The 24790-nt window shown below is 47.7% G+C and overlaps 1 protein-coding gene across 1 annotated transcript; it reads right to left on the minus strand.

Moving 5' to 3' along the window:
• Positions 1-3050: 3050 nt before the first annotated feature.
• TBCC (tubulin folding cofactor C) lies at positions 3051-4947 on the minus strand. The gene has a single exon (XM_036248550.1). It carries the CDS (start codon positions 4892-4894, stop codon positions 3857-3859), a length of 1038 nt encoding a protein of 345 aa, XP_036104443.1. The 5' UTR covers positions 4895-4947; the 3' UTR covers positions 3051-3856.
• Positions 4948-24790: the final 19843 nt, after the last annotated feature.

A 24790-nucleotide genomic window follows, 5' to 3' on the forward strand; every position in this document is an offset into this window, starting at 1 on the left:
GTTAAAATAGGGCATTACCCTATCAGAGTTCTCAGAATTTCTCTTATGATTGTTCTTTCATTCGTCTGACCTTCAACTATAGGAACCTTCATAAAAGAGAAGCATGTGCTTATTTTGTTTAGCATGTGTCCTTAGCATTCAGCACCAAACAGGTGCATAGTAAATCTAAAATACTTGATCAGTTGAATTGAGCATGGCTTTCTGTGTCATATTGACCCTGCCCTTCTCAAAACTTCAAGCTGGGTAAATAATTGACCCTCATCTTAATTGGAATGGCCAATTTATTTTATTTTTTTAAAATGTTTTTTGATTAAATATTAGTATTACCTTTATTTTTTATTTTTTTATCCTCACCTGAGGACATTTTTCCATTTTTTGTACAGATAGAGTGGGAGGAAGAGAGAGAGAGAAACATCGAGGTGAAAGGGACACATCGAGTGGCTGCCAGCCGCACCACCAACTAGGGCTATATGTCACTGGAACCCCAAGGAAGGGAAAGAAGCTACCAGAAGAGAAACAGTAGAACAAAGCTATGGAGGCCAGGGAAAGAGAGAACTTCAAGGGTAAGGTAGCAAAGTGCAGCTAGAGTGAGAGGGTAGGACAGGGGAAGAGGAGGGACCTGTTAGATTTGGTGCTAAGGCGCAGGTACATTAATGAGCCAGGTCAGCAGAGAAAGGGGGTAAAATTACAGACATAAAATGGGAGCAGATATAGATGTAGGTGGACAGAGCTACTCTTTAAAGATGGCTGACAGGGAAAGAGCTGGACCGTCATTCAGTAGAGTGTACGGTGGAGGATCTCAGGATCTGGTATTTTGAAAAGAAGGCCAATGGAAAGGGAGCAGAATCTACAAGTGGTAGGAGGGGATGGGAGCAAGTAGAAGTAGCTCTGGAAACTTCAAATATTGAGGAATGTTAAGGCTTGCTCAGCAGCAAGGAGAGCTCAGTGGAGATTAGCAAGCATTGACCAGGATTCCAGCTGCCATGATTCTGTAATTTCAGTATGTATTACAAACTGCAGGTTCACACAAGGGTCACCGGGTTCATTTTGTAGATGTAATTAGTTACCTTTCTTGTGAAAATGAACATTTCACACACATGAATTGCAAGCCCATTAGTGCCGCAGGCATGGTTTCTCCTGGAGTGTGCTTGGTGTTGAACTCAGTCCCAGGGGCGCAGTCTTGGTATTCTGGTCAGAGTGTCTAATGTGAAGATATGGTTGAGAATTTCATTACAAAATATTTCTCTTTTTATTATCAGGATTATTTCTCCTAAGCAATTGATTTCCCTTCTCTTCTTTGTGCATGCTACAAATTGTGAAACTGGTTAGGATCCCTTTTCAAGTCAGCTAATAGTTGAGGGAAAAAATTCTGGATTAACATCCGACTAAGGAATAGAGTTCAGCAGGCTATTATTCTTTTTTTTTTTTAATCCTCACCTGAGGACATTTTCGCATCTATCTTCAGATAGAGGGGAAGGGTGAGAGGAAGGGAAAAAGAGAGAAACACTGATGTGAGAGAGACACATTGAATGGTTGCCGCCCATTCGACTCCAACCGGGCCGGGGACAAACTGCAACCGAGGTACATGCCCTTAGTGGGACTCTCTGGTCTGCGGGACTCTCTGGAACCTGGGACTCTCTGGTCAGTGGGCCGACACTCTAACTGCTGAGCGCTCTAACTGCTGAGCCAAACCGGCCAGCGCTTTTTTTTTATCCTCACCCGAGGACATTTTTCCATTTTTTGTTCAGATATAGAGTGGGAGGGAGAGACAGAAAGAGAGAAACATGGACATGAAAGGGACACATCAAGTGGTTGCCACCGGCATGACCCAACCAGGGCCGGGGACAAACTGCAACCAAGAAATATGCCCTTAGCGGGAACCAAACCCAGGTCTCTCTGGACCGCAGGCCGACACTCTAACCGCTGAGCCAAACTGGCCAGGGCTGCCTCAATTTTTTAAGTTTATTTTTTGAGAGGGAGAAACATTGATTTGTTGTCCCACTTATTTATGCATTCACTGGCTCTTTTTTAAAACTTTTATTTCAATATTTAAATTAACTTTAGTGAGGGAGAGAAGAAACATCGAGAGGAGAAGCACCAATTGGTTGCCTCTCACGCGCATCCCAAGTGGGGATCAAACCCGAAACCTGGGTATGTGACCTGACCGGAAATCAAACCTGCCACCTTTTGATGTATGGGATGATACTCCAATGAGCCACACTGGCCAGGGCCATTGGTTGTATGTGCCCTGATGGGGGATCATACCCGAAACCTTGGCATATGGGACAATGCTCTAATCAATTGAGCTTCTTAACCAGAGCTGCCTCAATTTTTTTGTATGAGGAAATGTATCATAATTATGCCTGAGAAGTAAAAAACAAACAAACAAAAACAATTTGCCCTTTTAAATTATTTTGGATGCTTGCTTTTTTTTTATCCTCACCTGAGGACATTTTTTCCATTTTTTGTTCAGATATAGTGGGGGAAAGAGTGAGGAAGAGAGAGAGAGAAACATCAATGTGAAAAGGACACATCAAGTGGTTGCCACCTGCAAGGCCCTCAGCACGACCCATCCAGGGCTGGGGACAAACAGCAACCAAGGCACATGCCCTTAACGGGAACTGAACCTTCGTCTCTCTGGACTGCAGGCTGCCGCTCTAACCGCTGAGCCAAACCGACCAGGGCTTGGATGCTTTCTTTTCAACTCAATTCAAAGTCACTATCTTGTAGTGAGTTAAGAAGGTGGGCTGTTGATCTGCACAACTTTTAAGTTCCAGTCCACCAGCATGTGTGACCTTGAGCAACATATACTTATCTGTTTCCTCACTTGAAAAATAGTGCCAACAGCCCTGGCCGGTTTGGCTCAGCGATTAGAGTGTCAGCCTGCGGACCAGAGTCCCAGGTTTGGTTCCTGTCAGCCCTCGGAGCAGAGTCCCAGGTTCAGTTCCCGCTAAGGGCATGTACCTCAGTTGCAGTTTGTCCCTGCCCCGGCTGGCGTTGTGTGGGTGGCAACCAGTTGATGTGTCTCTCTCACATCGATGTTTCTCCCTCTCTTCCTCCCTCTCTCTCTCCTGCTCTATCTGAAGATAAATGCAAAAATGTCCTTGGGTGAGGATTAAAAAAAACAACAAAAAATAGTGCTAACATAACCTACCTCATAAGATTTTGAGGACTTAATAAGTGTATGTGAGTAAGGTACTTAATACTGTGTCAATGACATTTGAAATGCACAAAAAATTGGTAGCTATAATTATTTCGGTTTTACAGTAGGGAAGACTTATGAGCCTCTGGGAGTCCAAGATAAAATTCTGGACCCAAAGAAGTCAGTGACTAGCTGGATTACAGAAGCCCAAGCTAATATGTAGCTGAAGACCAAAGAGGAGCCTTTCCAAAGAGAACCCTGCTGAGAAATACCTATGGAGGTCAAACATTCAATTCAATAAAGTTCTCATTAACAGTACTTTGCACAGGTTTGATACCGTAATTCCACAGTAATTGGTTCCTACCAGAGACCTACTGAATTCGTTTATTAAACAAGTATTTATTGAAGGCCTACTTTATCATGCAATAAGTTTTAAATACCACAAATCAAAAAGCAACAGAACCACTCTTTTCCCCATATGGCTTCAAACTGTCATAGTCAAATAATAACTCCTAGACACTATCAAAACAGCACAAATAATTCAAAGTGTTATTCCTGTCGCGAATTTAATGAAAATCACAAGCAGCTTATCACCATTTAAAGTCTTAAATACTGAAAACATACACTATGTGACAAATTATAAGTAAACTTTGGGGTCCCATTAGTTGGAGTCAGTCCCACATGGGAAGAATTTGGTAGAAGAGTAACAACTACTTAGTCCCATTGGATCGTTCGCTCTTCTTCAGGAAGAATACTCCAGTTTGGGGAGGCAATATCCCGGGCCAGCCAGTTGAAATCGTCAATGTCGTCCCAGTTATTTTTGCTCCTATCTAAACCAGAGCTCTCGAAATCTGTGTCGATCCCCGGGTAGCTCCAGGTGTAAGGGGCGAACTGAATCCCTTTGCAGTCCTCCACGATGGCCCTGCTGGTCACCTGCAGGAAGATGCGGGTGTCTCTCGTAGTGTGTACCCGGAGCTGTTGGCAGGCCACGGCCAGCACGCACTCACTGCAATCATCCAGAAACACAGAAGTGGACACCGGGCCGCAGAGCAACGTGCAGCTCCGGGCCTTGGTCAGCCGCAGGGTGTTGGGATTGCCATACAGTTTGATCGTACAATTACTCAGTTCGGTCAAAACGACGTCTCGCTGGTGCAACTCCTCCGCTCTCTTCTCCAAGACTTGGGACTTCAGGTTGGAGAAGCCGCAGAGCCAGCTGGAGTCCAAGCCTCCCTCCTCCTTCACGGACGGCGCGGAGGCCAGGATGCCTTCCGCCGCCTGGGTGCCAGGAGCCGCGTCTACTTCGGTGGCCAAAGCAGCGTCCTTCCTCCGGCTCTTGAAAGCGAAGCGCTTCTTGGGCTGCAGCTGAAGGCGCCGGTCGGCCAAGGCGGCCTGCAGCTGCGCTAGCGCCTCCTGTCCCTGCCGCACTTCGTAGGCGGCCAGGAACAAAACCGAGTCGTTGAGAAGTTTCTGCAGCCCCTGAAGCCGGGCGGCCGCCTCCTCCAGCCGTTCGACGGACTCCCCGCCCTCCAGAAGCTCTTCCACCGCTGCTCGCTCCCGAGCGAAGGCGCTAGTGAAAAAGTCACTCTTCTCCTCCACCACCTCCTGGTTCTGCCGCTTTTGTTTCCGCCTTTCCACCTCCAGTTGTCTCTCTTGATCTCGTCTCTGAAGCCGCTCAGGCAGCAGGCTGCGGTCCCGCTGGGACCCCATGTCCCCGTTTCCCACGACCGCACCGGAGCAATTAGCTGTCTCCATCTTGGCTGCAAGCTTCCTTTCCCCTGCCTTCCTTCCTCCCGGGAGCGCCCTCCTTGAGGCCTCCCACCAATGCGTCCTGTGATTGGCCAGGCATGATGACGTCAGACGACCGGCCTTATTTTCTTAGTCTATTGGTTCCTCCACATGGAGGGGCGGGGCCGACTGACAAAGTGGGTGGAGAAACAAAGGTCCTTGAGGATGGGTGGGGTAGGAGGCAGGCGGGGGAAGCTTTTTTTTCTTCTTAAAGGGGCAGGACTTATATCCGGGATTGTGGGGTGAGTTGCAGCAGCGGCAGCTGCACATGTGGGTTTGTTTATAAGAACAAGGTTAGAAACTCGCAGTCCTCCCCCTCCCCCCCAGCTCCTCCCTACCTCTCCCTTACAGGCCAGAGATCTGCTACTGGTGGGGGGAATATGTGCGTGTGGTGGGTGGGGGGACAGGTAGTGGTGAGAAAGATGGAGGGGGGGTGGAATATTGCACCGCCCGGCCCGCGTCGGAGGAAGCTGCAGCTGGAACAGCTGGCTAGAGAGCCGCTTGCATGCCTCTGGTTTTTCTTTTATTTTACACCAGCCCTTTCCCCAACCCATTCCTGCCGCCCCAAAACCTTTATCCTCAGCCCCCCCCCCAAACCTCTGCAGTTCGGCGTGGCCTGGGGCTCCTGGATCCCCGCAGGCAGTTACGGGGGCGGGAGAAGGCGAGGGGCACCCGGATGGGAGAGAACGGGTTTCTCATTGCAACCGGGTTCTGGGGGCCCTGGGGGAGCCTAAAAACGAATTACTATGTTTTTGGCCAATTGCAGCAGTCGGCGGGGTGGGGCGGGGGGGGGGGGTGAGATGCCACACTCCCTTCCTCTTCCTCCCACGCCCTCCCTACCCCCGTCGCTGTCACTCCCTCCGCTGTCACCCCCTCCGCAGCTGGGCGCCGCTGGGCGTGCGGGGACGAGACCCCAGCGGCCGGCTCTGCGCTCTCCCTGGGGCTGTCGGTCCTTAGGAAAGCGGTGGGGGAAATGCTACATTATTTCTAGAGGTGGTGGGAGGGATTTGTCACCGGAAGTGAATGAGCCTAGCCTACAGTCGGGACCAGCCCGAGGTGTGAGTGGGCAGCCCAGACGGCGCAGCCACTAGCAAAACCCAGGGCAGCGGGCGACCGAGAACCGGGACGCGGCCGGCACGTGGCGACCTCGCGTGCTCGGTGCAGCTCGGCGGAGCGCAGGGGCCTCTGACCCGGCCCACCCCTCCAGTCTTGGGTTTCAGCCTTATCTCCCTCCCACACACGCACACACTTCCCGGCCTTCACCGGTTTTAATTGTGGTATTTAACCGCCCAAGAAATTGCCACTGGATATTTCACCGTAACGCCTACATTTTCATGTAGAGAAAGATGAGAGGAAAGGAAAAACTTAAGCCTCGTATACAATTATTCACGCCCCACTTTCCTCCTCTTCCATTTAAAACAAACAAAAACAAAATACATAACTTCCTGTATTTCCCCACTGAAAGTCAGCACAGGTCACCCGTGGGCAAATTCCGCGCGCGTGGGGGGTGTCTGTGTGTGTGCGTGCACCCTATGGAAATGGGGGTGCTGGAAAATTCCTGGGCTTACTCTTATATACTGTTCTTTGTTTTCATTCGCTTTGTTCATGGACAAGATTGGTGAGGCTTTGGGAATTTTGTGTGGTTTGGTTCTGAGGCTGTTTATCTTGTCTAAGTCATACGGAGGAATAGCTGCTTTATTTTATGAAGAATTGATTTAACCAAGGAAGGTTTAGAGAAGATTTATTTTGCTAGAGAAAAAAAACTCAGACCTGCCTCTCTTAAATTTTTCAGCAATTGAATGTGTTTCACAAAAATTTTTAAAGTTTGTAGCCAAAGCAAGTTTATTGGACTTGGGAGTTACAGCTGGGGTCAGGCACCATTTCAGTAGAAGCCACAGTGAATCTAAGAGTGGTTGTTAGTGTTTTCTGTATCAGAAGGCAATTGAATGTCATTAAACTCTCAGAAATTTCGTTTCTGCCCAGCATCAGATTTTGACATAGGGTTCAGTAAGACTTTAGAAGTTTCTAAATATTTTTAAGTTGGCCAGTTCAAATGTTGATAAGAAAGAAGCAGTCAAGAACAAAAATTAACAGGTCACTTAGTTGACCCAATGTGTTAGAGGCAGTTTCAAAGATTGATGTGGCCCTAGCTGGTGTGACTCAGTAGTTAGAGCGACCTACTGCTCACCAAAGGGTTTCAGGTTCAATCCCCCCACATCCTGACTCGGGAGGCAATCACTCTCTCTCTTTCTCTGCCTCCCTCCCTCTACTCTCTCTAAAATTCAAAGGAAAGAAGTCCTCTGGTGAAGATTAACAACAAAAAGACTGAGGTGAAGCCTGAGTGAGGATGGGCAGGGTCAGCGGTGTGGTCCTCGGGAAGCATTGGCTGGACAGTTTTTCCCAGCCCCCAGCACAATTGCTAGGTGGAGACATGGATGTAAAGCTGTATGTCTGAGTTTGAAAGCAGTAGGAAGGCTGTGAAACCTCTGTCATTGCCAGACTGTATCTGTATCTCCTTTATGATGTTTGAAGGCAGTCAATTCAGTGAACATCCTTGAAATAGATCCCAGCTCCTCAGAGGTAAGTGCCTGTTGTGATGGAAGTACAGAGGTGATGTGCTACAGCAGAAATGCGACAAAAGGCAGGCAGCTGTGAGTTCTGGATCCTACTTTCAGAGATACCTTAAAAGGCTTGTGACTCAAAGTACTGCTCTCTATTAGACATCTTAAAAAGTGAAAGAGCCCTGGCCAGTGTGGCTAAGTGGTTAGAGCGTCGGCCTGTGCACCAAAGGTTGAGGGTTTGATTCCCACCCAGTCAAGGGCATGTATCTGGGTTGCAGGTTTGATCCCCCACCTCATTGGGGTGTATGTGGGAGGCAAACAATTAATGTCTCTCTCACATTGATGTTTCTTTCTTTCTCCCTCTCTCCCTCTCTTCCACTCTCTGAAAAAAAGAATTAATGGAAAAAATATCCTCAGTTGAGGATTAACCAAAAAAAGTGAAAAAATTCTAAGTTATTACAGACTTTGAAAATTTCCTAACAGCCCAACCAGGGTGGCTCAGTGGTTGAGCATCAGTCCATGCACCAAGAGGTCACCAGTTCGATTCCCGGTCAGAGCACATGCCCAGGTTGTGGGCATGATCCCCAGTGGGGGGCACGCAGGAGGCGGCCAATCCATGTTTTCTCTCATTGATGTTTCTATCTCTCCCTTCCTCTGTCTCTAAAATCAATAAAGAAAAAACTTTTTTTAAAATTACTTAACAAAAATTTAGGTGCTTGGGGGTTCTATTAGTTAGATTTGCTTTTTAAGTCTTTGAAATGTTCAGTTCTCTAAGTATGTCAGGTGTACCCATCACCCAGCTTCAACCATTAACTGACAGTCTTCTTTCTTCTAAGACCTTGCCCCTTCCCCACTCACCTCACTCTGGTTATTTTATAGCAAATCCCAGACATTATATTATTTCATATTTTACAATCTATAAATATTTCAATATGTTCCTCAAAAAGATTAGCACTGCCCTTTTAAAACTATCACCAAACTCCCAAAAAAGTGGTAACATATTCTTAATATCATCAGAGATCCAGTCTGTATTCACATTTCTCTGATTATCTTATCATTTCAATTTTATAGTACAGTATTTCATTTGAGTAAAGATCCAAACAAGTTCCATATAGTTGTCTAGTTAATATATCCCTTAAATCACTTTTAAATCCTCCCTCCATGCCCTCTCTCAATTGTTTTGTTGGAAAATACCCGGTCATTTGTTCAGTAGAGTTTCCAACGGTCTGGACTTTGCTGGTCGCATCTCCATATTGTGTTTGTTAGATTCTAAATATTTGTCGTATGCATCTGACCTTTTAATGCCTAAAGCGAGCGCTTACGTGTGGATATGCCGCAGGGAAGCAGTAACCGAGTAGTGAGAGCGGTACGGCAGTGCGGCGGTCTCGGCTGTGGCTCTGCAGCAGAGTGAGGTCTGCTGCTCTGTGGAGCTTGTCAGGCCGCTGCTGTGGAAGATGCCAGCCACACGTAGGCACAGTGACAGGTCCAGGCCCTGTGTTCTAGTAGCCCGATGCCAGAAAGAGGTGTCACTCACAGTGGATAGAAAGCACTCATTAAAGAGCTCTCTATGTCAAGTATCAGATGGTAGGTGTGTATTCCTACCTCAGTTGCTGGCTTTTCTGACACAGAGACAGTCAAGGTGACAATTGTGAGGGTATATGCTGTTCTTGAAAAGGCTCCAGATTGGTCCGGGAAGCACGACAGGAGCAGCCCCTCCCTTCCACCTTTGCCCCTGGCTCTCCTCCTCCCCAACACCCTTCACTTTCTGGAATTTTCTTCATCATCGTACACCGAAAGCCTAGCACAGACGCTGGCAGCCTGTATTCTTCTAACATCGGTTTATTAAGCACCTACTCTGTCCAGCATTGAGCCAAGGAGACCCTCAGGCTGCCCAGGAGAATAAACACAGACTCAGTCTCTCTCCTTGAGGAGGCCTAATCTAGGCAAATAATCTCACAAAAGTGAAATTTTAACAGTGACAGATGACAACTGTTACAAAGGAAAGAGGAACAGAGAGTGCCACTAGTGGGTGGCTTGACCTTGTTGAGGAGGTCAGTGAAAGCTTCCCCAAAGGGCCGGAAGGATGAGAAGGAATTAACAAGGAGTGAGTGAACACAGAAATGTGTCTTCTAGATGTGTGGGCTCCTGGGGTCACTGGGACTTTATGGAGAGCTGTGTCAGGGGAGTACAGGGGGCAGGGGGCAGGCTGCAGGGGTGACATGAGGGCTGGGAATGGGGTAATGGAGCTGAGGACAAATGGGTAACTTTTTGGAGAAGTTTGACTGGGAAGGGGCAGGGAGAGTAACTGGGGGTGGGTGGGTGGGTGGGAGGAAGCCAGCGAGGTGTTTTTGATTTTACAGAAAGAGAAGACTTAAAGTCCAGACTATAAGGGTCCTGAAAAGGGGGCGGGGTGGTGTTGCAAAGTAAGGAATTGCTGCGGGTAGGAGGAGGGACAGCTTCTCTATTGCAGTGTTGTTCCTTTAACTTTTTATTATGAAAGTTTCCCAACAGACACAAACTTTTTTACCCCAACCCATAGTAACAGATGTGCCAAAATTGAAATAGAAGCTTTAAGAAACAGCAAATTACTCTTGTGCAACAGATACTATTTTCTATTCTATTTATTGTATTAAAAAGTGCTGATCAAGACCGCCTAAATGAAACTGCAGTTTAAAATGCTGTATCAGCAGGAGAGGATGCAGCTGTAGGTAAATTAGTGCAGTTGGTAGCTGGCAGATGAAGCTGATGCTTTCTGTGTTCTTTATAAAGTAGGCAGTGAGGTCCTCTACTGGGTGTAGGAGGAAGGGACTGGGGGTGTCTAAAAGATGTAGGGAAGGTTTGCAGGCCCTGTGGGAAGAGGGAGAGTATGTTGCCCAGAGAAATGGGGCTCAGTGGTGTGGATGTTCAGCAAATACTTGGAGAATGAGTGAGAACCTTCCGGGGGGCAGTCTAGGCTGGGGACCAGTTTGGGGGAAGGAGATGGAACTTGCGGCAGGCCAGAGGAGAGAAGCTGGTATTGATAGCCTGACCCTCGGGAGCCTTGACTCCTGGCCCCTCATGCCTTCCCTGCAGAACTTCAGACACACGTCACTCTTTCCTAGATGCGCACCGCCTGTCAGCCGATGACCTTACCTACTCTCCATGGAGAAAAAAGGCCACCGGGTGTGAACCTCACCTTGCCTGCCATCTCGCTTAAAACTGATCTGTGAAGTTCTGCCTCTGTCTCTTTCTCTTCTCACCCAAAGCAAAGCTTTCCACCTGGGTTCCATGTCCCTTCCCTCCTGCTTCCCAGGACCTCCAGCCTCCACTCCTCCTGTCTTTCGTCAGGATCTTTAGTCTCTGTCTTCTTTGGCCTCCCCTCATAGCAAGCAAGCTCTGTCAACCTAAGCGAATGCTCTACGTTTCTTCCTTCTCTTAGCAACAGACTTTTTATTTCATTCTATTGTTTTAATATCATGGGGAAGGTCATTAGGTTTATTTCCCTCCAGCTTTATTGAGATATAATTGACATATGACATTGTGTGAGTTTAAGATATACAACATGATGATTTTATATGTATATACTGCAAAATGATTACCACGAGAAGACTCGTTAACATACCCATCACCTCACACAGTTACCTTTTTAATTTATGTGGTGAGACCTTTACGATATACCCTCTTAGCAACTCTCAAGTGTGCAATATAGTATTATTAACTATAGACATTACGCTGTACATCAATCCCCAAAACATATTTATCTTATGATGGAATTTTGTATCCTTTGTCTGCACCCCCGCCCCAGTAGCCACTAACCTACTCTCTGTTTCTGAGTTCCGTTTTAACAACAGACTTTTAAAACCAGTAATCTACATTTGCTGTGTCCAGTTTCTCTGTTGTCATTCTCTCCTTAGCCCCTATCACCGACTTCAGCCTCTGCCACTGTATCTGAAACACATCGCTCTGTCCTGACCCTTTTCCCTCCGACTCTCAAATCCACTGCTCTGTGCAGCTGTGCGCTCAGTTCTCCCTCACAGCGCACTCCCTGGTTCTGTCTGAGTCTCTGTCCCTCCTGGACCATTGCATCTCGTCTCCTTTACAGACTTCTCTCCATCCACCCCTTAAATATTCCTGAGGCCAGAATTCTATCCCAGAATTTCTTGTCCCTCCCACCCGCTTCGACAAGCTTACTTTCTCCCAGGACACCAAGTCTTGTCCACGTGCTGATTGACTTTTTTAAAAATTGATTTTTAGAGAGAGAGGAAGGGAGAGAGAGAGAGAAACATTGATGTGAGAGGGAAACATATTGGATATCTCCTGTACACCCCCTACCAGGGGCGGAGCCTGGATCCGGGACATACGCCCTGACCTGGAGTGCAGGGGATGACACCCAACCGACTGAGCCGCACCTGCCAGGGGCTGATTGACTCCTGCATCTCTGTCTCCTCCCTTCACCTCTATCCTGAGCCCAAACCTGAACTTCCAACCCCTTTCTAGATATTTCCATGTAATTAAGTAGATGTTTCCACATAACCATGTATAATCCATATAATTACCTACTACCCAAAATATCTAATATTTAAGATGGCCTAAAATGAAGTCCTTACTGCTCCAGTGATGTCCTTTTTCTTCTATACATAAGTTTCAGTGATTTGTTGTTGTGTAACAGACCAACCCAAACTTGCCCACTTAAAACAGCAATAATTATTCCTCATAATTCTGAGGGCTCAGCTGAGGTCGTAGCCTGCAGACAGCCTCGTCCACACGCCTGGGCCTAGGTGCCGGCCGCCGGCTGGTGCACCGCCCCTGCTCCGTGCGGCCTCTCACGCTTGGTCTCTTAGCATTCAGGAGTCGAGCTCCAGCTTCACATCATGGTTGGGTCCCACAGGGACAATGTCACGGGGCAGTGGGTGGAGTGCATTCATCTGGTCAAAGCGAATCACAAAGCCAGCCCAGACCCAAGAGGGGGAGAAACCGACTTCACCTCTTGACAGGTGGGGCAGCGGGCACTTAAAGGGACAGAAGGAATTGCTGGCAGCCATCCTGGCAGATAGTTCACCTTGCTGACTCTTATGGCATTTGCTCCGTTCTAGGAAATGGCTGAGTAGTTGCCAGTTTGACCTCGTTCAGTCTTCACAACATCCCTGCTATGCAGGTACTACTGTCCCCATTTAACAGGTGCATGGAAGAGGTGAAGGTGACTTCCTTAGGACTGAGAGCTAGTAAGTGGTGGAGCTAAGGTTTGAGTCTGGTTGCTGAGCCCAAGCTTTTAATTCCACCTGCCCGATCATGATACCGTATCTGACCATGATCCTGATACCACATCCGTAGCCTTCCAAGCAGGAAACCAGTCATCCACAGCAACTCGTTCTCCCTCACTGGTCCACACGGTCTGCAAATACTGTCCTCTCTGTCTCTCAGGTCTGGTCCCTCTCTTCATGCCTTAGCCCCCTTCTCATCTCCTCTACACACCCATCTGGTCCCCCACCCTTGTGTTTCTCTGAATTCCCCAGTCCTGCATGCGTCTCTCCTTGTCTTCTCTTCCCCCTATCTCTACAGTTGTAATTATGACTCATAGGCATTTATTGCCCTAAAATTCAAGCTGATCGTGTCACTTAACATTTCTGCTGGCTCCCTGCTGTCTAACTGTTCGGACTCCCTGGTGTGGATGCCAGGCCCTTGACCACCTGTGTGCCCCGTGTGCCTCTCCAGCCTCATCTCCCACCATGGCTTTCACTGCAGCCAACTGCCCTCACCCGAACGCCATGCTCCTCACTGCTGCACTGGGTCAGGCTGCGCTGACCGCGTGCTGAGCACAGGCAGCTCCCTCAGAGCTCACAGGCTAAGTGAGGGACACAGTTACAGGGTGGTGTGACTCGTGCTGTATTGGGAGGGTGCTCAGATCACCAAAGGTGACCTAATCCAGACCAGGGGGCGTCAGGGAGGGTGGTTGGGGTGTCTTTTAGGAAACCTAAGCTGGATCTTAAGAATGACTGAGATCTAACCTGGTAAAGGGAGAAAACAGAGTCTCTCATTCATTCCTTTCTTTCTATAAATACTCCTGAGCGCCAACTATGTTTCAGGCACTGTTCCAGTGCTAGAAATACAGCAAACAAGACAGAGAAAAAGTCTCTGGCTTCATGGCCAGGAAGCAACAGACAGAGCATATTCAGCAAACTTGGACATGAGAAAAAGACGCATTAGACTAAAGCAATGTCCTCGACCTGGCTGCACAGTATACTGTGGGGGTCTTTGCCGCATCCTGACAGCCAGGCCTTGCCTGGGCATTTCAGTCAGAATCTCGGGGAGGGGGGGTCCTTGGCATTGGTAGTTGTTAAAGCTCCTCTTCAACTCTTCTGCCTCGTTTTAAGGTTTCTCCCTTAGGTAGGATTTTATTATTTCCTATGAGATGCCACTTTTCTGTGAAATACTATAAACCACAGGTTTTCAAACCACAGGTTCCAACCCAATAACATCATGAATTCCATTTAGTGGGTGATAGTCTGCATTTAAAAAAATGATAAGAGAAATAGAATAGAAGGTGTCAGAGTATTGTGTGGCATACACAGGTTTATATTACATGTATGTATTTTAAATATACACGTACATGACTTGTGAGAGAAAATGTATTTCTTTTTATAGGTGATGGTCAGAAATAATTGGGAAAATGGTTTTGTGAGTGAGGCCTTGTACATTATGGGTCTCAGAAGAGTTTACTGACCTGGATGGAGGGATGTCTTTGTGTCATTATGACATGATAGCAATAAGGATGCTGAGCCAATTCTTGCACAATGTCAAGTGGGAACCTGTTTGCGTTGCAGACACTTTCTCCTCCTTTTGGAATAATAATGAATGTTTGCTTATGACAAGTGAGAGGTGCCGGCTTGGATGGGGAACAATGGCACGTGCAGTTCAGGGGTGTGGGGAGTGACCGGGGCTACGGTTGGAGGCATTGGCGGCTCTGAGGTTGGGGGTCTACTTTCCAGGAGGAGTGCAGTGATCCAGGACATGCAGCAATTTGAACTTTGCGAAAGCACAACTCTGAGTACATCCTCGGAGGCCAGGCCTGTGGTGGAGATGGTCATTTAGCTCGGGAGTGAGCCACACCCTTTGCCCTCCATCTGCATTTCAACATTGCATGTGGGTTTTCTATTCTTTGTCTAAGAGCATAACTCCCTTCGAGTAATAAAAAGCTTGCTTCTGTCAGAAGAATGACTGTGAAGTGAAAGGTGAGCTGGAGTGAAATGCGAAGCGTAGGCCCTGGACAAAGGTGTGATTCCCCAAAAGCCAAAGCGGCCACAGTGTTCTGCGTTCTTCAGGTTGGCGACTCCTGGAGCTCCCCGGAGGGAGCTGGAGAGGTGGCCGGGGTCTGTGCAATATGCTTTACTGCCTTCTTAGGATCTGGGGGTGAGCAGTGTTTTGACGCAATATTCATTTATTGTACCGTGTAGGCAGAGCAGGTTTACAGTTGTTCATATGGAAAATAATACAATAATTAATAAATAATAAAACAAGAATAAACTCTGTTTTGTGTACTCACAACTGTAAACCTACTTTTGCCCATCCCTGTATAGCCTCTGGGAGATGAAAAGCTAGTGTGGGGAAATCTTCATGTTTGTTTAAAAAGAAGAGAAAGCTTGTGTGTATGTTTTGTTGTTTGTGTTTTTGCTTATTCCAGTAGTTCTTGATTGATGCTTTAGGAATGACTGTGTAAAGTTCTGATGTTGTCTGAGTGGTTACGCTCTTTCGGGTGCTGTCCTGTGTTTTGGGTTTGCCCAGAGCTGACGCCTTCCCACAAGTCTGGAAGGGAGAAGATCGGGGACAGGACAGGGATTGTCAGTGGACAAATCAGGACCAGATTCTGCTTCTACCTTCACATGTACATGTTGACTCTTTTGAAAGACTTACAATGAAGTCACTTGTGGGTTGACTCATGTGCCCTTCTACTAAAACTGGCCCGGCTGGTGTGGCTCAGTGTTTTGAACATCCTCCCATAGACTGAGAAGTCCTGGTTCGATTCCTGGGCATGTGCCCTGACCGGGCTGCGTGCTTGATCCCCAGTAGGGTCCATTTAGAAGGCAGCCAAAATGTTTCTCTTTCACATTGATGGTTCTCTCTCTCTCCCTTCCAATCTCTCTTAAATCAATAAAAAGCCCTGGCCGGTTTGGCTTAGCGTTTAGAGTGTTGGCCTGTGGTCCACAGAGACCTGGGTTTGGTTCCTGCTAAGGGCATGTACTTCGGCTGCAGTTTGACCCCAGCCCTGGTTGGTCGTGCGGGTGGCGGCCACTCGATGTGTCCCTTTCACATCGATGTTTCTCTCTCTCTCTCTCTTCCTCTCCCTCCCTCCCACTCTATCTGAACAAAATATCGAAAAATGTCCTCGGGTGAGGATAAAAAAAATAAAAATAAGAAAGCAAACATTGAAAAAAAGTTAATTTAAAACACTTAAACTGGATAACTGAGGAGGGGAGGGGCTCACTCCCACCCCCATTCTCCAGTGGTTGTTGACCGGAAGTTAGCATTCTGTGAAGTGCCTGTGAGTCACAACTACAGCTGCAGAAATCGGGGAACAGAGAAGAAAAGGGGAGAGGCATGTTAGTTTATCAGGATATGAGAAATTGTCTCTTTTTTTTTTTTAATTCTCACCCAAAGATATGTTTATTGATGAGAGAAAAAGAGAGAGAGAAAAAAATTGATGTAATAGAGAAACATTGATCGGTTGCCTCCCACACGCACCCAACCAGGGGTCAAACCCGAGACCTTTTGGTATAAAGGACGATGCTCCAACTAACAGAGCCACCCAGCCAAGGCCTTACTTTTTACTTGAAAGGAATGTTAGGCTGAGATTCATTCATTCATTGCTGTACCATGTGTGTCACCAGTAGTATCTCTGCGCTCTCAGCCCTGTACATGTGGAGGCCAGGTGGGCGCCTCACCTGAACATTCTGTCCATGGAAAACTTGTCTGTGCCACCCGACTGACTGCAGTAGATTCAGCAGCCATTTGTTGAGTGTCTTCTACCTCCCACACCAGCCAGGTGCCTGGATCCAGTAGACCTCAGGAAATGTTAGTTTAATATATGGATGCAAGATGCTGGAACGGCCCTGGGGTGAGGGGAGGTGTAGAAATGAACAAAACATAGAGCGTAGTCCTGTTTCCTTCATGCTCATGATCCAGGGATAGACACTGAAGCAACTGACTGTTAGTCAAGCCGACTGCAGTGTGTGTTAGTTTTTTTATAGTTGTAGTTTTTTTTGTTTTTTTTTTGGTACATGCCCATAGCGAAAACCAAATCTGGGACTCTCTGGTCTGCAGGCCAGTGCTCCAACAGCTGAGCCAAACTGGCCAGAGCTGTGTTAGTTTTTTTTTAAATATGGGGGTTTTTTTTGCCTTTTTTGAGAGAGAGGAAGGGAGTGATCGAAACATAATGTGAGAGAGAAACATTGGCTGCCCCCTGCACACTTCCCACTGGGGATCGAGCCTGCAACCTGGGCATATGCCCCGACCAAGAATCGAACCAGGACTTCTCGGTCCATGGGACGATGCTCAATCCACTGAGCCCCACTGGCAGGCACAGTGTGTGTTTGATTTAAAGGAGGGGAGGAAGTTCTATGGAAGCACAGAGGACAGAAGGGAGAGGGGCAGAAAGAGAAGGGGAAAGTGAGCAGGCAGGTGAGGTCCCGGAGGGAAGGGAGGCCAGGAAGGGACAAACATGAGCAGGGCTGGGAAGGCATCAGTTGTATTTGAGGAGCTTGGAGTAACGCCTTCTGGCAAGAGTAGAGTCATCACAAGGAGCGGAGGGGTGGTGGAAGATGGGGCACGGCCTCCAGTCATTCTGAAAGCCCCCGGGACCCATCAAAGGGCTTTGAGCAGGGAGCCAGGCATGGGACTGGAGTTGTGGGAAGAGAAGTTGGAATGGATCGGAGCTGGGAAGCGCCGTTGCCAGGCTGTTGCAGTGGTTCCTTGGACAAATGACAGGGCTTGACCGAGGGCAGTGGAAATGAAATGGAGGTTACTCAGATGATTTGTACTCGAAAGCCAATTTGTGAATTTATAGTGGCCATGAACCTACCCAACCACCAGGATGATTAGGTCAGCTGGCCAGAACACAACTTTTTAAATTGAAGTACATTAATAATCAAGGAATTGCTCGGTGAAAATGGAGTTAAGACGAAAGGAGTTGGATGGTCTGAAGACCTTTCACTCAGTGTGTCGGAGTTTTTGCACAGCAGTAATAACAGAGCTTAGTCTCTGGCAAGTTGTTATTCTCCTCTGGAGAGATACTTGGCTACCCTGACCAGTGCTGGAAGGAGCTAGCTGGCGGCATATTGGTGTATTCGAGGATCTTTTGATTGCAAGAAAGGGAACTCACTCAGAAATGAGCAAGTAAAATGGGGAATCAATTACAAGGAAGGGTAATCTTCCAACCCAAACACTAGAAAGGCAGCCACACCTCATGAAGTGCTTAGAATATCATCAGGGCCCACCAGAGGGACACACAGGTGCTCCAGCCATACCAATTGGGCAGGGAGGGTCACCTGATTAGGCAGGCACACCCGAGGCTGTGCCAGGGTGGGGGATGGGGTGCCCACCAAGAGTCAATCCCAATTGAGCATGTTCAGTTGTGGGTCCCACTGCAGGCTCCAACTAGTGGCGCAGCCCTATCACTCAACAGGAGAGGGAGGATGAGAGTCATTATGGAAAAATACCAGGTGCTGAGTTGTCCCCTGACCGGGAGGCTGAGGGACAGAGGGGCAGCCGATCTGTTTTCCCTGGACCTCCAGCCACCACCCCCAGCTCCTGCTGGTTTGATGGTCACAGCCCCAGTACAGGCTGCAAGCGAGGTCCTACCCCATGGAGGCAGGGACCTGTTTACTGGACAGTGTCTGCCTCTAGCTTATAGGGAACCTCCAAAGGTGACCTTCTGGGTACCCTTGCCTCTCTGGGCCTCAGTTTACCCCTCTCTAAAATGATGGGTGAAACGAAGGACTCTCCGGCCTCATCTGTGTGAATGTTTGCAGTAGAAGGCAACTCCATCCTTCTCACGCACGAGTCCGTGGGCTTGGGCCATGGAGACAGGACACCCTCGAAAGTCCAGAATTCATAATCAGAAGCCCCCAAACTCCTAAAACACCCTGTCAGTAGTTCCCCCCGTAGTCCAGGGCCTGTCAAAATATGTAGGACCTGAAAAACTCACAAAGGAAGGCTGTAGAATAAAACATGTATGGATGTTTAATTGACTGCTTCTCCACATACTATGTCAACTTCATGCAGCGTTTCATTCGGTCTTTGTAAAAACGTCATTAATCTGAAAATGCTTTCTCAGATTTTTCTTGTTTTGTGTGGGAGGACTACGAGGAGTCAGCCAGTGGTGAGGCAGAGGAGTTTCTGGGGGCTAGAAAATTTAAAAAGCAAAGTTACTCTTTCAGGGGAAAAAAAAAGTTTGATCGAAGACGCAGGTGCATTTTACCATTTAATTTGCCTCCTAAGCGGGCCTAAGCAGGTGCATTCTTACAGCAGCAGAAACTGCTCAGGACATTGTCCCTGTTGTTCCCTAAGCAGGATTCAGGTCACTCCCAGGGCCTGGATTACAGAATCCTAAAACCTTTCTGGATTTCAAAAGTCCCTAGACCAGTGGTTCTCAACCTTCCTAATGCCGCAACCCTTTAATACAGTTCCTCATGTTGTAGTGACCTCCCAGGCATACAATTATTTTCGTTGCTACTTCATAACGGTAATTTTGCTACTGTTATGTCTTAGACGACCCCTGTGAAAGGGTCGTTCGACCCCCACAGGTTGAGAGCCGCTGCCCTAGACCCAGGGTTCTGTCCCCTACACCTCTCCTCTGCATCCTGCTCCTCCTTCTTCCATCCTCTGATAAATGTAATTCCACCGTCCAGCCTCACTCCATAACCTCTATCTCAAAAAAAAAAAGAAAAAATCATCATGTATTTTGTCCTCCCTCTTGCCTCCCTCCAGGGAGAATCTTTTCTCCCTGACACACTGGCCTTTCTGTTCCCATCCACTTGCAGGGTCCCATTATAACTGCCCCAGAATGATGGCCTTGACCCCTACTCTTCCCAGCTGCTAGGCTGCTCCCCACGCCTGACACGGTTTCCCAAGCACTAATACCAGAAGAGAAAGTCTGGTCTAGGTTGGGTCAGGGGCCTTTCCTTAATCCAGTCAGGCTGAAGACGTGTTATGACAGATTCTTTGAAAAAGAAAACGGTAGTAAACAATGGATAACTCTGATATGTTGGCATTACTGTTCGACTCCTCTGCACTTCAGGAATAAGTCAGTGTATCATCGCTGCAGAGCGAAGTCCCCCGGAACCGGGCCGCGGCAAGCAGCAAGCGTGTATGATAGCACAGTCCTGTGGGTCAGGAACCAGCACAGCCTAGCTGGCGCTTCTGCCTCGGGTTCTCCTGAGGTTGTGGTCCAGCTGTCCCTGGGGCTGCAGTCATCTGAAGGGTGATCTGGGGGCTGATCTGATTCCAGGACAGAGGGACAGCCTCGGTTCCTCCCTGTCTAAGGGCTGGAGACCTGTTTTTCGATATGTGGGTCTCGCCATGGACAGAGCGTCCTTCGGACATGGCAGCTGGCTTCCCCCAGAATGTTCCAGAGGAAGCACCTGAGATGGATGCTGGTCTTTTATAAGCCAACCTTGGAAGTGACAATCACTTCTGCCCTATTTCGTTGGTCACACAGACCAACCCTGGTACAAGATGGGAGGGGTGTACAACAGTGAGAATACTGCCCTGACCGGTTTGGCTCCATGGTTAGAGTGTAGGCCCATGGACCGAAGGGTCATGGGTTCGATTCCTGGTCGAGGGCACATACCTGGGTTGCAGGTTCGATCCCTGGCACTGGTTGGGGTCGTGCGGGAGGTGGCCAATCGATTGTGTCTCTTTCTCCTTCCCTCCCTTCCACTCTGTCTAAAAATCAATGGAAAAATATCCTTGTGTGAGGATTAACCAAAAAAACAACAGTGAGAATACCAGAAAGTGAGGCTCATCGGGAGTCATCCTGAAGATCAGTTGCCATCCTCAGTCAACAGACGTTTATTTAGTGTCTGATGTGTGTCAGGTGCCAGGAATTGAGGAGAGCTATGTGACACAAGTTTCTGCTTTTGAGCCCCCCACAACCTGGTGTGGGGAAGCCTTACAGAAACACAATAGCATTATGTCCCCTGAGCCCTGACCCCTGTCCACTCGTCGTCGTTCACACTGCCACCACACCTATCCTCTTGAAATTCAAATCAGTTCACAGAATCTCTCATTTCACTGTCTTCAATTGGGTCCCCTTTGCCTAGATGGGTTTTTAATTTTTTTTTAATCACTCCTTAAGAAATACATTTTATATCACAAACCAGTACATACATACATAGACACATTTATAACAGAAACAAATTTCACTAGAGTCGACATTCTCACTACCTGCCATGTAGCCTGGTAGTCCCTGTTCTGGGCTTTTGGGTTTTTATGAAAGCTGGTCACAGCCTCATGAATTTCACAGCCCATTGCATTGTGACCTGCTGTGTGGAAAGCAGGATAAAGAATCATCCAGCCCTGGCTGGTTTGGCTCAGCGGTTAGAACATCAGCCTGCGGTCCAGAGAGATCCGGGTTCGGTTCCCGCTAAGGGCATGTACCTCACCTGCAGTTTGTCTCCGGCCCTGGTTCATTGTGCAGGAGGCAGCCACTTGATGTGTCCCTTTCACGTCGATGTTTCTCTCTCTCTCTCTCCTTCCCCACTCTATCTGAACAAAAAATGGAAAAATGTCCTGTTGACTGAGGATGGCAACTGATCGGGTGAGGATAAAAAAAAAAAAGAATAATCCAGACTCCCTGCCATGAACTAGGAGCCCCTCACCACCACCTGTCTGCAGCTCCCCCTCATTTATATTTAATGCCCCCCCATCCACCCAAACTTCCTCCCCATAAAGTTTCTCTACCTGGAGCTCTCTCCCCTCTTTCCCACATACTCTTACTCAGCCTTTAAAACCAAGCTGTAAAATGTTTCCTCTTCCCCTTGCTCCTTGACCAGAAATGCCGGTTTCGTCCTGGCCCCCGAGCCCTGCAGTGACACTTGGTGACTGGCCGGCCTCCACTTCCAGCCTGCTCTGGGGCCAGCTCCCCCAAGCCACAATAATTTTCAATGAATCACTCCAAGTACGTTTCCGAGGACCTAGCGCAAATTAGCACCACACAAATGACGATGCTGCAAATGAGCGGTGTGCAGAGTCGGGGGGTGTCGCAGGCAGGTTTCCTGTCAAGGGAGCCACGTGCTGCAGAAAAGGGCTCCCTCCCCCTGCGGGCCGCTGCCTCGCCCGCGCACCAGCACAGGTACAATGCGCCCGGGAACCGGCAGCCCGGGTTCATTGCCGCGGTTCATTTTAGCGGCTCTGGTTTCTCTTTGGGTTTGCTGCTTTTTCATTTGTTTGTGTTGATGGGGCCAGCCTAGTGAGAAATGGAGCTTCAGGCAGTGCAGATAGAAGGGCCTATATCTGCACCCGCCCTGCGGAGGGGGTTTCCTTTCTGAAGTGGTAGGAAGGAGGGTTTTGAGGTTTTTGAATATATGCTTCTAGGTATCTCAGTAAGAGATTTGTTTGCCCACATTTGCACTCTCTTACCAAGCTAGCAATGTGACAAAATGTTTTCTGGTTGGTTTTGTCTGTCCGTGGTTTTTATATTTGAGGGGACCACGAATCGACACCTTGGTTAAATTCTACTGAAATACAATGGCTGTTTTAAAAATTGCTGTTAACTTACGGGTTGAGGCCAGTGTGACTCTCAGGCCCAGCCTCTTGGGAGGTGCTGATAGATTATGCCTGAAGCAAACCGGAAAAGAAAAAAAATTAGGCTTTGCAACTGCCCCAGGATTTGCTGGCTTCATTGTGATGTGTGCATATTTGGGGGAGAGAGGTGGGAGGGAGGTGAAGACAGACTGTAAACAGATGATTAGAGTATAATGAACAGTATAATAGAAATATGTATCACATGCATAGAGAGGGAGTCACTCACTCTGAGCAGTATTTTTAAAATGAGAGTCACGCCCTGGCCGGTTTGGCTCAGCGGTTAGGTATGGGCCTACGGTCCAGAGAGACCCGGGTTCGGTTCCCGCTAAGGGCATGTACCTCGGTTGCAGTTTGTCCCCGGCCCTGGTTGGGTCGTGTGGGTGGCAACCACTTGATGTGTCCCTTTCAGGTTGAGATTTCTCTCTCTCTCTCTCCCTCCCACTCTATCTGAACAAAAAATGGAAAAATGTCCTCGGGTGAGGATAAAAGAAAAAAAAATAAAATGAGGGTCACCCCCATTAGTGGATCATGAAATCCATTTAACAAGGTTGCTGACAGCATTTTTTTAAAGTGAGATAGAGTAGAGTGAAATATATCAAGTTGCACTCTCCATAGTACGTTTAGATAGTGTTTTCCTAAACCATTGTTTCAGTTATATATTTATTGCATTGCAGTGTGAAATCTATTTCTTGGGAGTGAGTTTCAGGCAAAGATGTCTGAAGGCCATGGCTATTGGGGACGAAAGAGGCCTTCCCAGCGGAGGTGGCATTTGAGGTGGGCCTTGGAGAATGGTGGACTTGCCCCAGAGGAAGAAGGGCATTCCGGGCAGAGGGCCAAGGATATGCCAATATCGAGAGCAGTTTGTTCAGGGGCAGGGTGTTCTCTGTGATTGGACTGCAGGATACTTGGGGAGGAGCTAATTAGAGAACTTTAAAAGCATATATGTTGGTGCCTCTGCTCTCCCAGAAAGAAATTCCATTTCCCTAGTAATGGCAGCCTTGGGAATCTATTTCTTTTTTTAATCTTCACCTGGAGACATGCTTCTTCTTATTATTATTGATTTTAGAGGGAGAGGGGGAGAGAGAGAAACATCAATGTGAGCCTGAAACATCGATCTGTTGCCTCCTGCCTGTGCCCTGACCTGGAATTGAACCCTTAACATTTCAGTGTTCAGGATGATGCTCCAACAAACAGCCACAGCAGCCAGAGCAGGGTGTCTGTGCTTCTAATAAGCTTCCTCAGGCAGTTAGTGCCGACAGGTGTGACACAACCAGCTCCTTGTTTTAAATAGGTGATTTAGATAGAAAATTGGTTGAATGGAAATAAAATTGGGAGACCAGCAAGAGATGACCTGAATTTTCCATGGTTGGTGGAAAAAGAGGGACTGGATTTGAGGGAGGTTTTAGAGTTGGGTTGCATGGTTTAAGGCAGATGAGAGGATGAGAAGGAAGCGTAGACAAGCCTAAAATATCTAGGAGGTTGGTCTATGAACACAGAGACTAGTGAGAAGATCAAATTCTGAAGGGGAGATGATTACTCGACTTTTGGTTTGTGCCCACGGTGGGAGAGGAATAATTCATCAAGTTTTCACCATGCCCCATGTCATATGAATTGTATCTCAAGAATGTACATTTCGCTCTGGCCGGTTTGGCTCAGCGGTTAGAGCCTGCCGTCCAGACAGACCTGGGTTCGGTTCCCGCTAAGGGCATGTACCTCGGTTGCAGTTTGTCCCCGGCCCTGGTTGGGTCGTGCGGGTGGCAGCCGCTCGATGTGTCCCTTTCACGTCGATGTTTCTCTCTATCTCCTTCCTGCTCTATCTGAACAAAAAAATGGAAAAATGTCCTCGGGTGAGGATTAAAAAAAAAAAAAAGAATGTACATTTCCTTTGCTCTGATTGCCCATCTCTAAACAACCTCCCGATTGTCTTAGACCTGACTCATCTTAATCTAACTCACAAGAGACTGATACATACACCCAACTGCTAGTTGATTGGTATGATTTACAGTGAGGGAGATGTATAAATTTTTCTGAGTACAAGAGTACTTATACCTTTTGAGGGGGGTTAATCCTCACCTGAAGATATTTTTCCATTGATTTTTAGATAGAATGGAAGGGAAGGAGGGAGATAGAGAGAGAAACATCAATGTGAGAGACACACATTGACTGGTTGCCTCATGCACGACCTGAGCTGGGCCAGGGATTGAACCTGCAACCCAGGTACGTGCCCTTGACCAGAATCAAACCTGCGACCCTTCAGTCTATAGGCAGATGCTCTAACCACTGAGCAAAACTGGCCAGGGCAGAGTACTTGTACCTTTGCTCAGGGTGTCATCTTTATAGTATCAGAGTACCTGGGAAATGGAACAAGTAATTAAAAGATTTCGGAAAGAGAGAATTGTATGGTCTGAAGAGTATTTCATGTGGACTCCTAAAATGCCTGATTTGCTTTCCTGTGCTCAAATAAGAATGTAGCTCTTTAGTGATCAAAATACTTATGTGGGTTATGCTTTTTCTTTTCTTTTTCCTT

This window comes from Molossus molossus, unplaced genomic scaffold (assembly GCF_014108415.1).
Source record: "Molossus molossus isolate mMolMol1 unplaced genomic scaffold, mMolMol1.p scaffold_m16_p_8, whole genome shotgun sequence".
NCBI classification, from domain to species: Eukaryota; Metazoa; Chordata; class Mammalia; order Chiroptera; family Molossidae; genus Molossus; species Molossus molossus.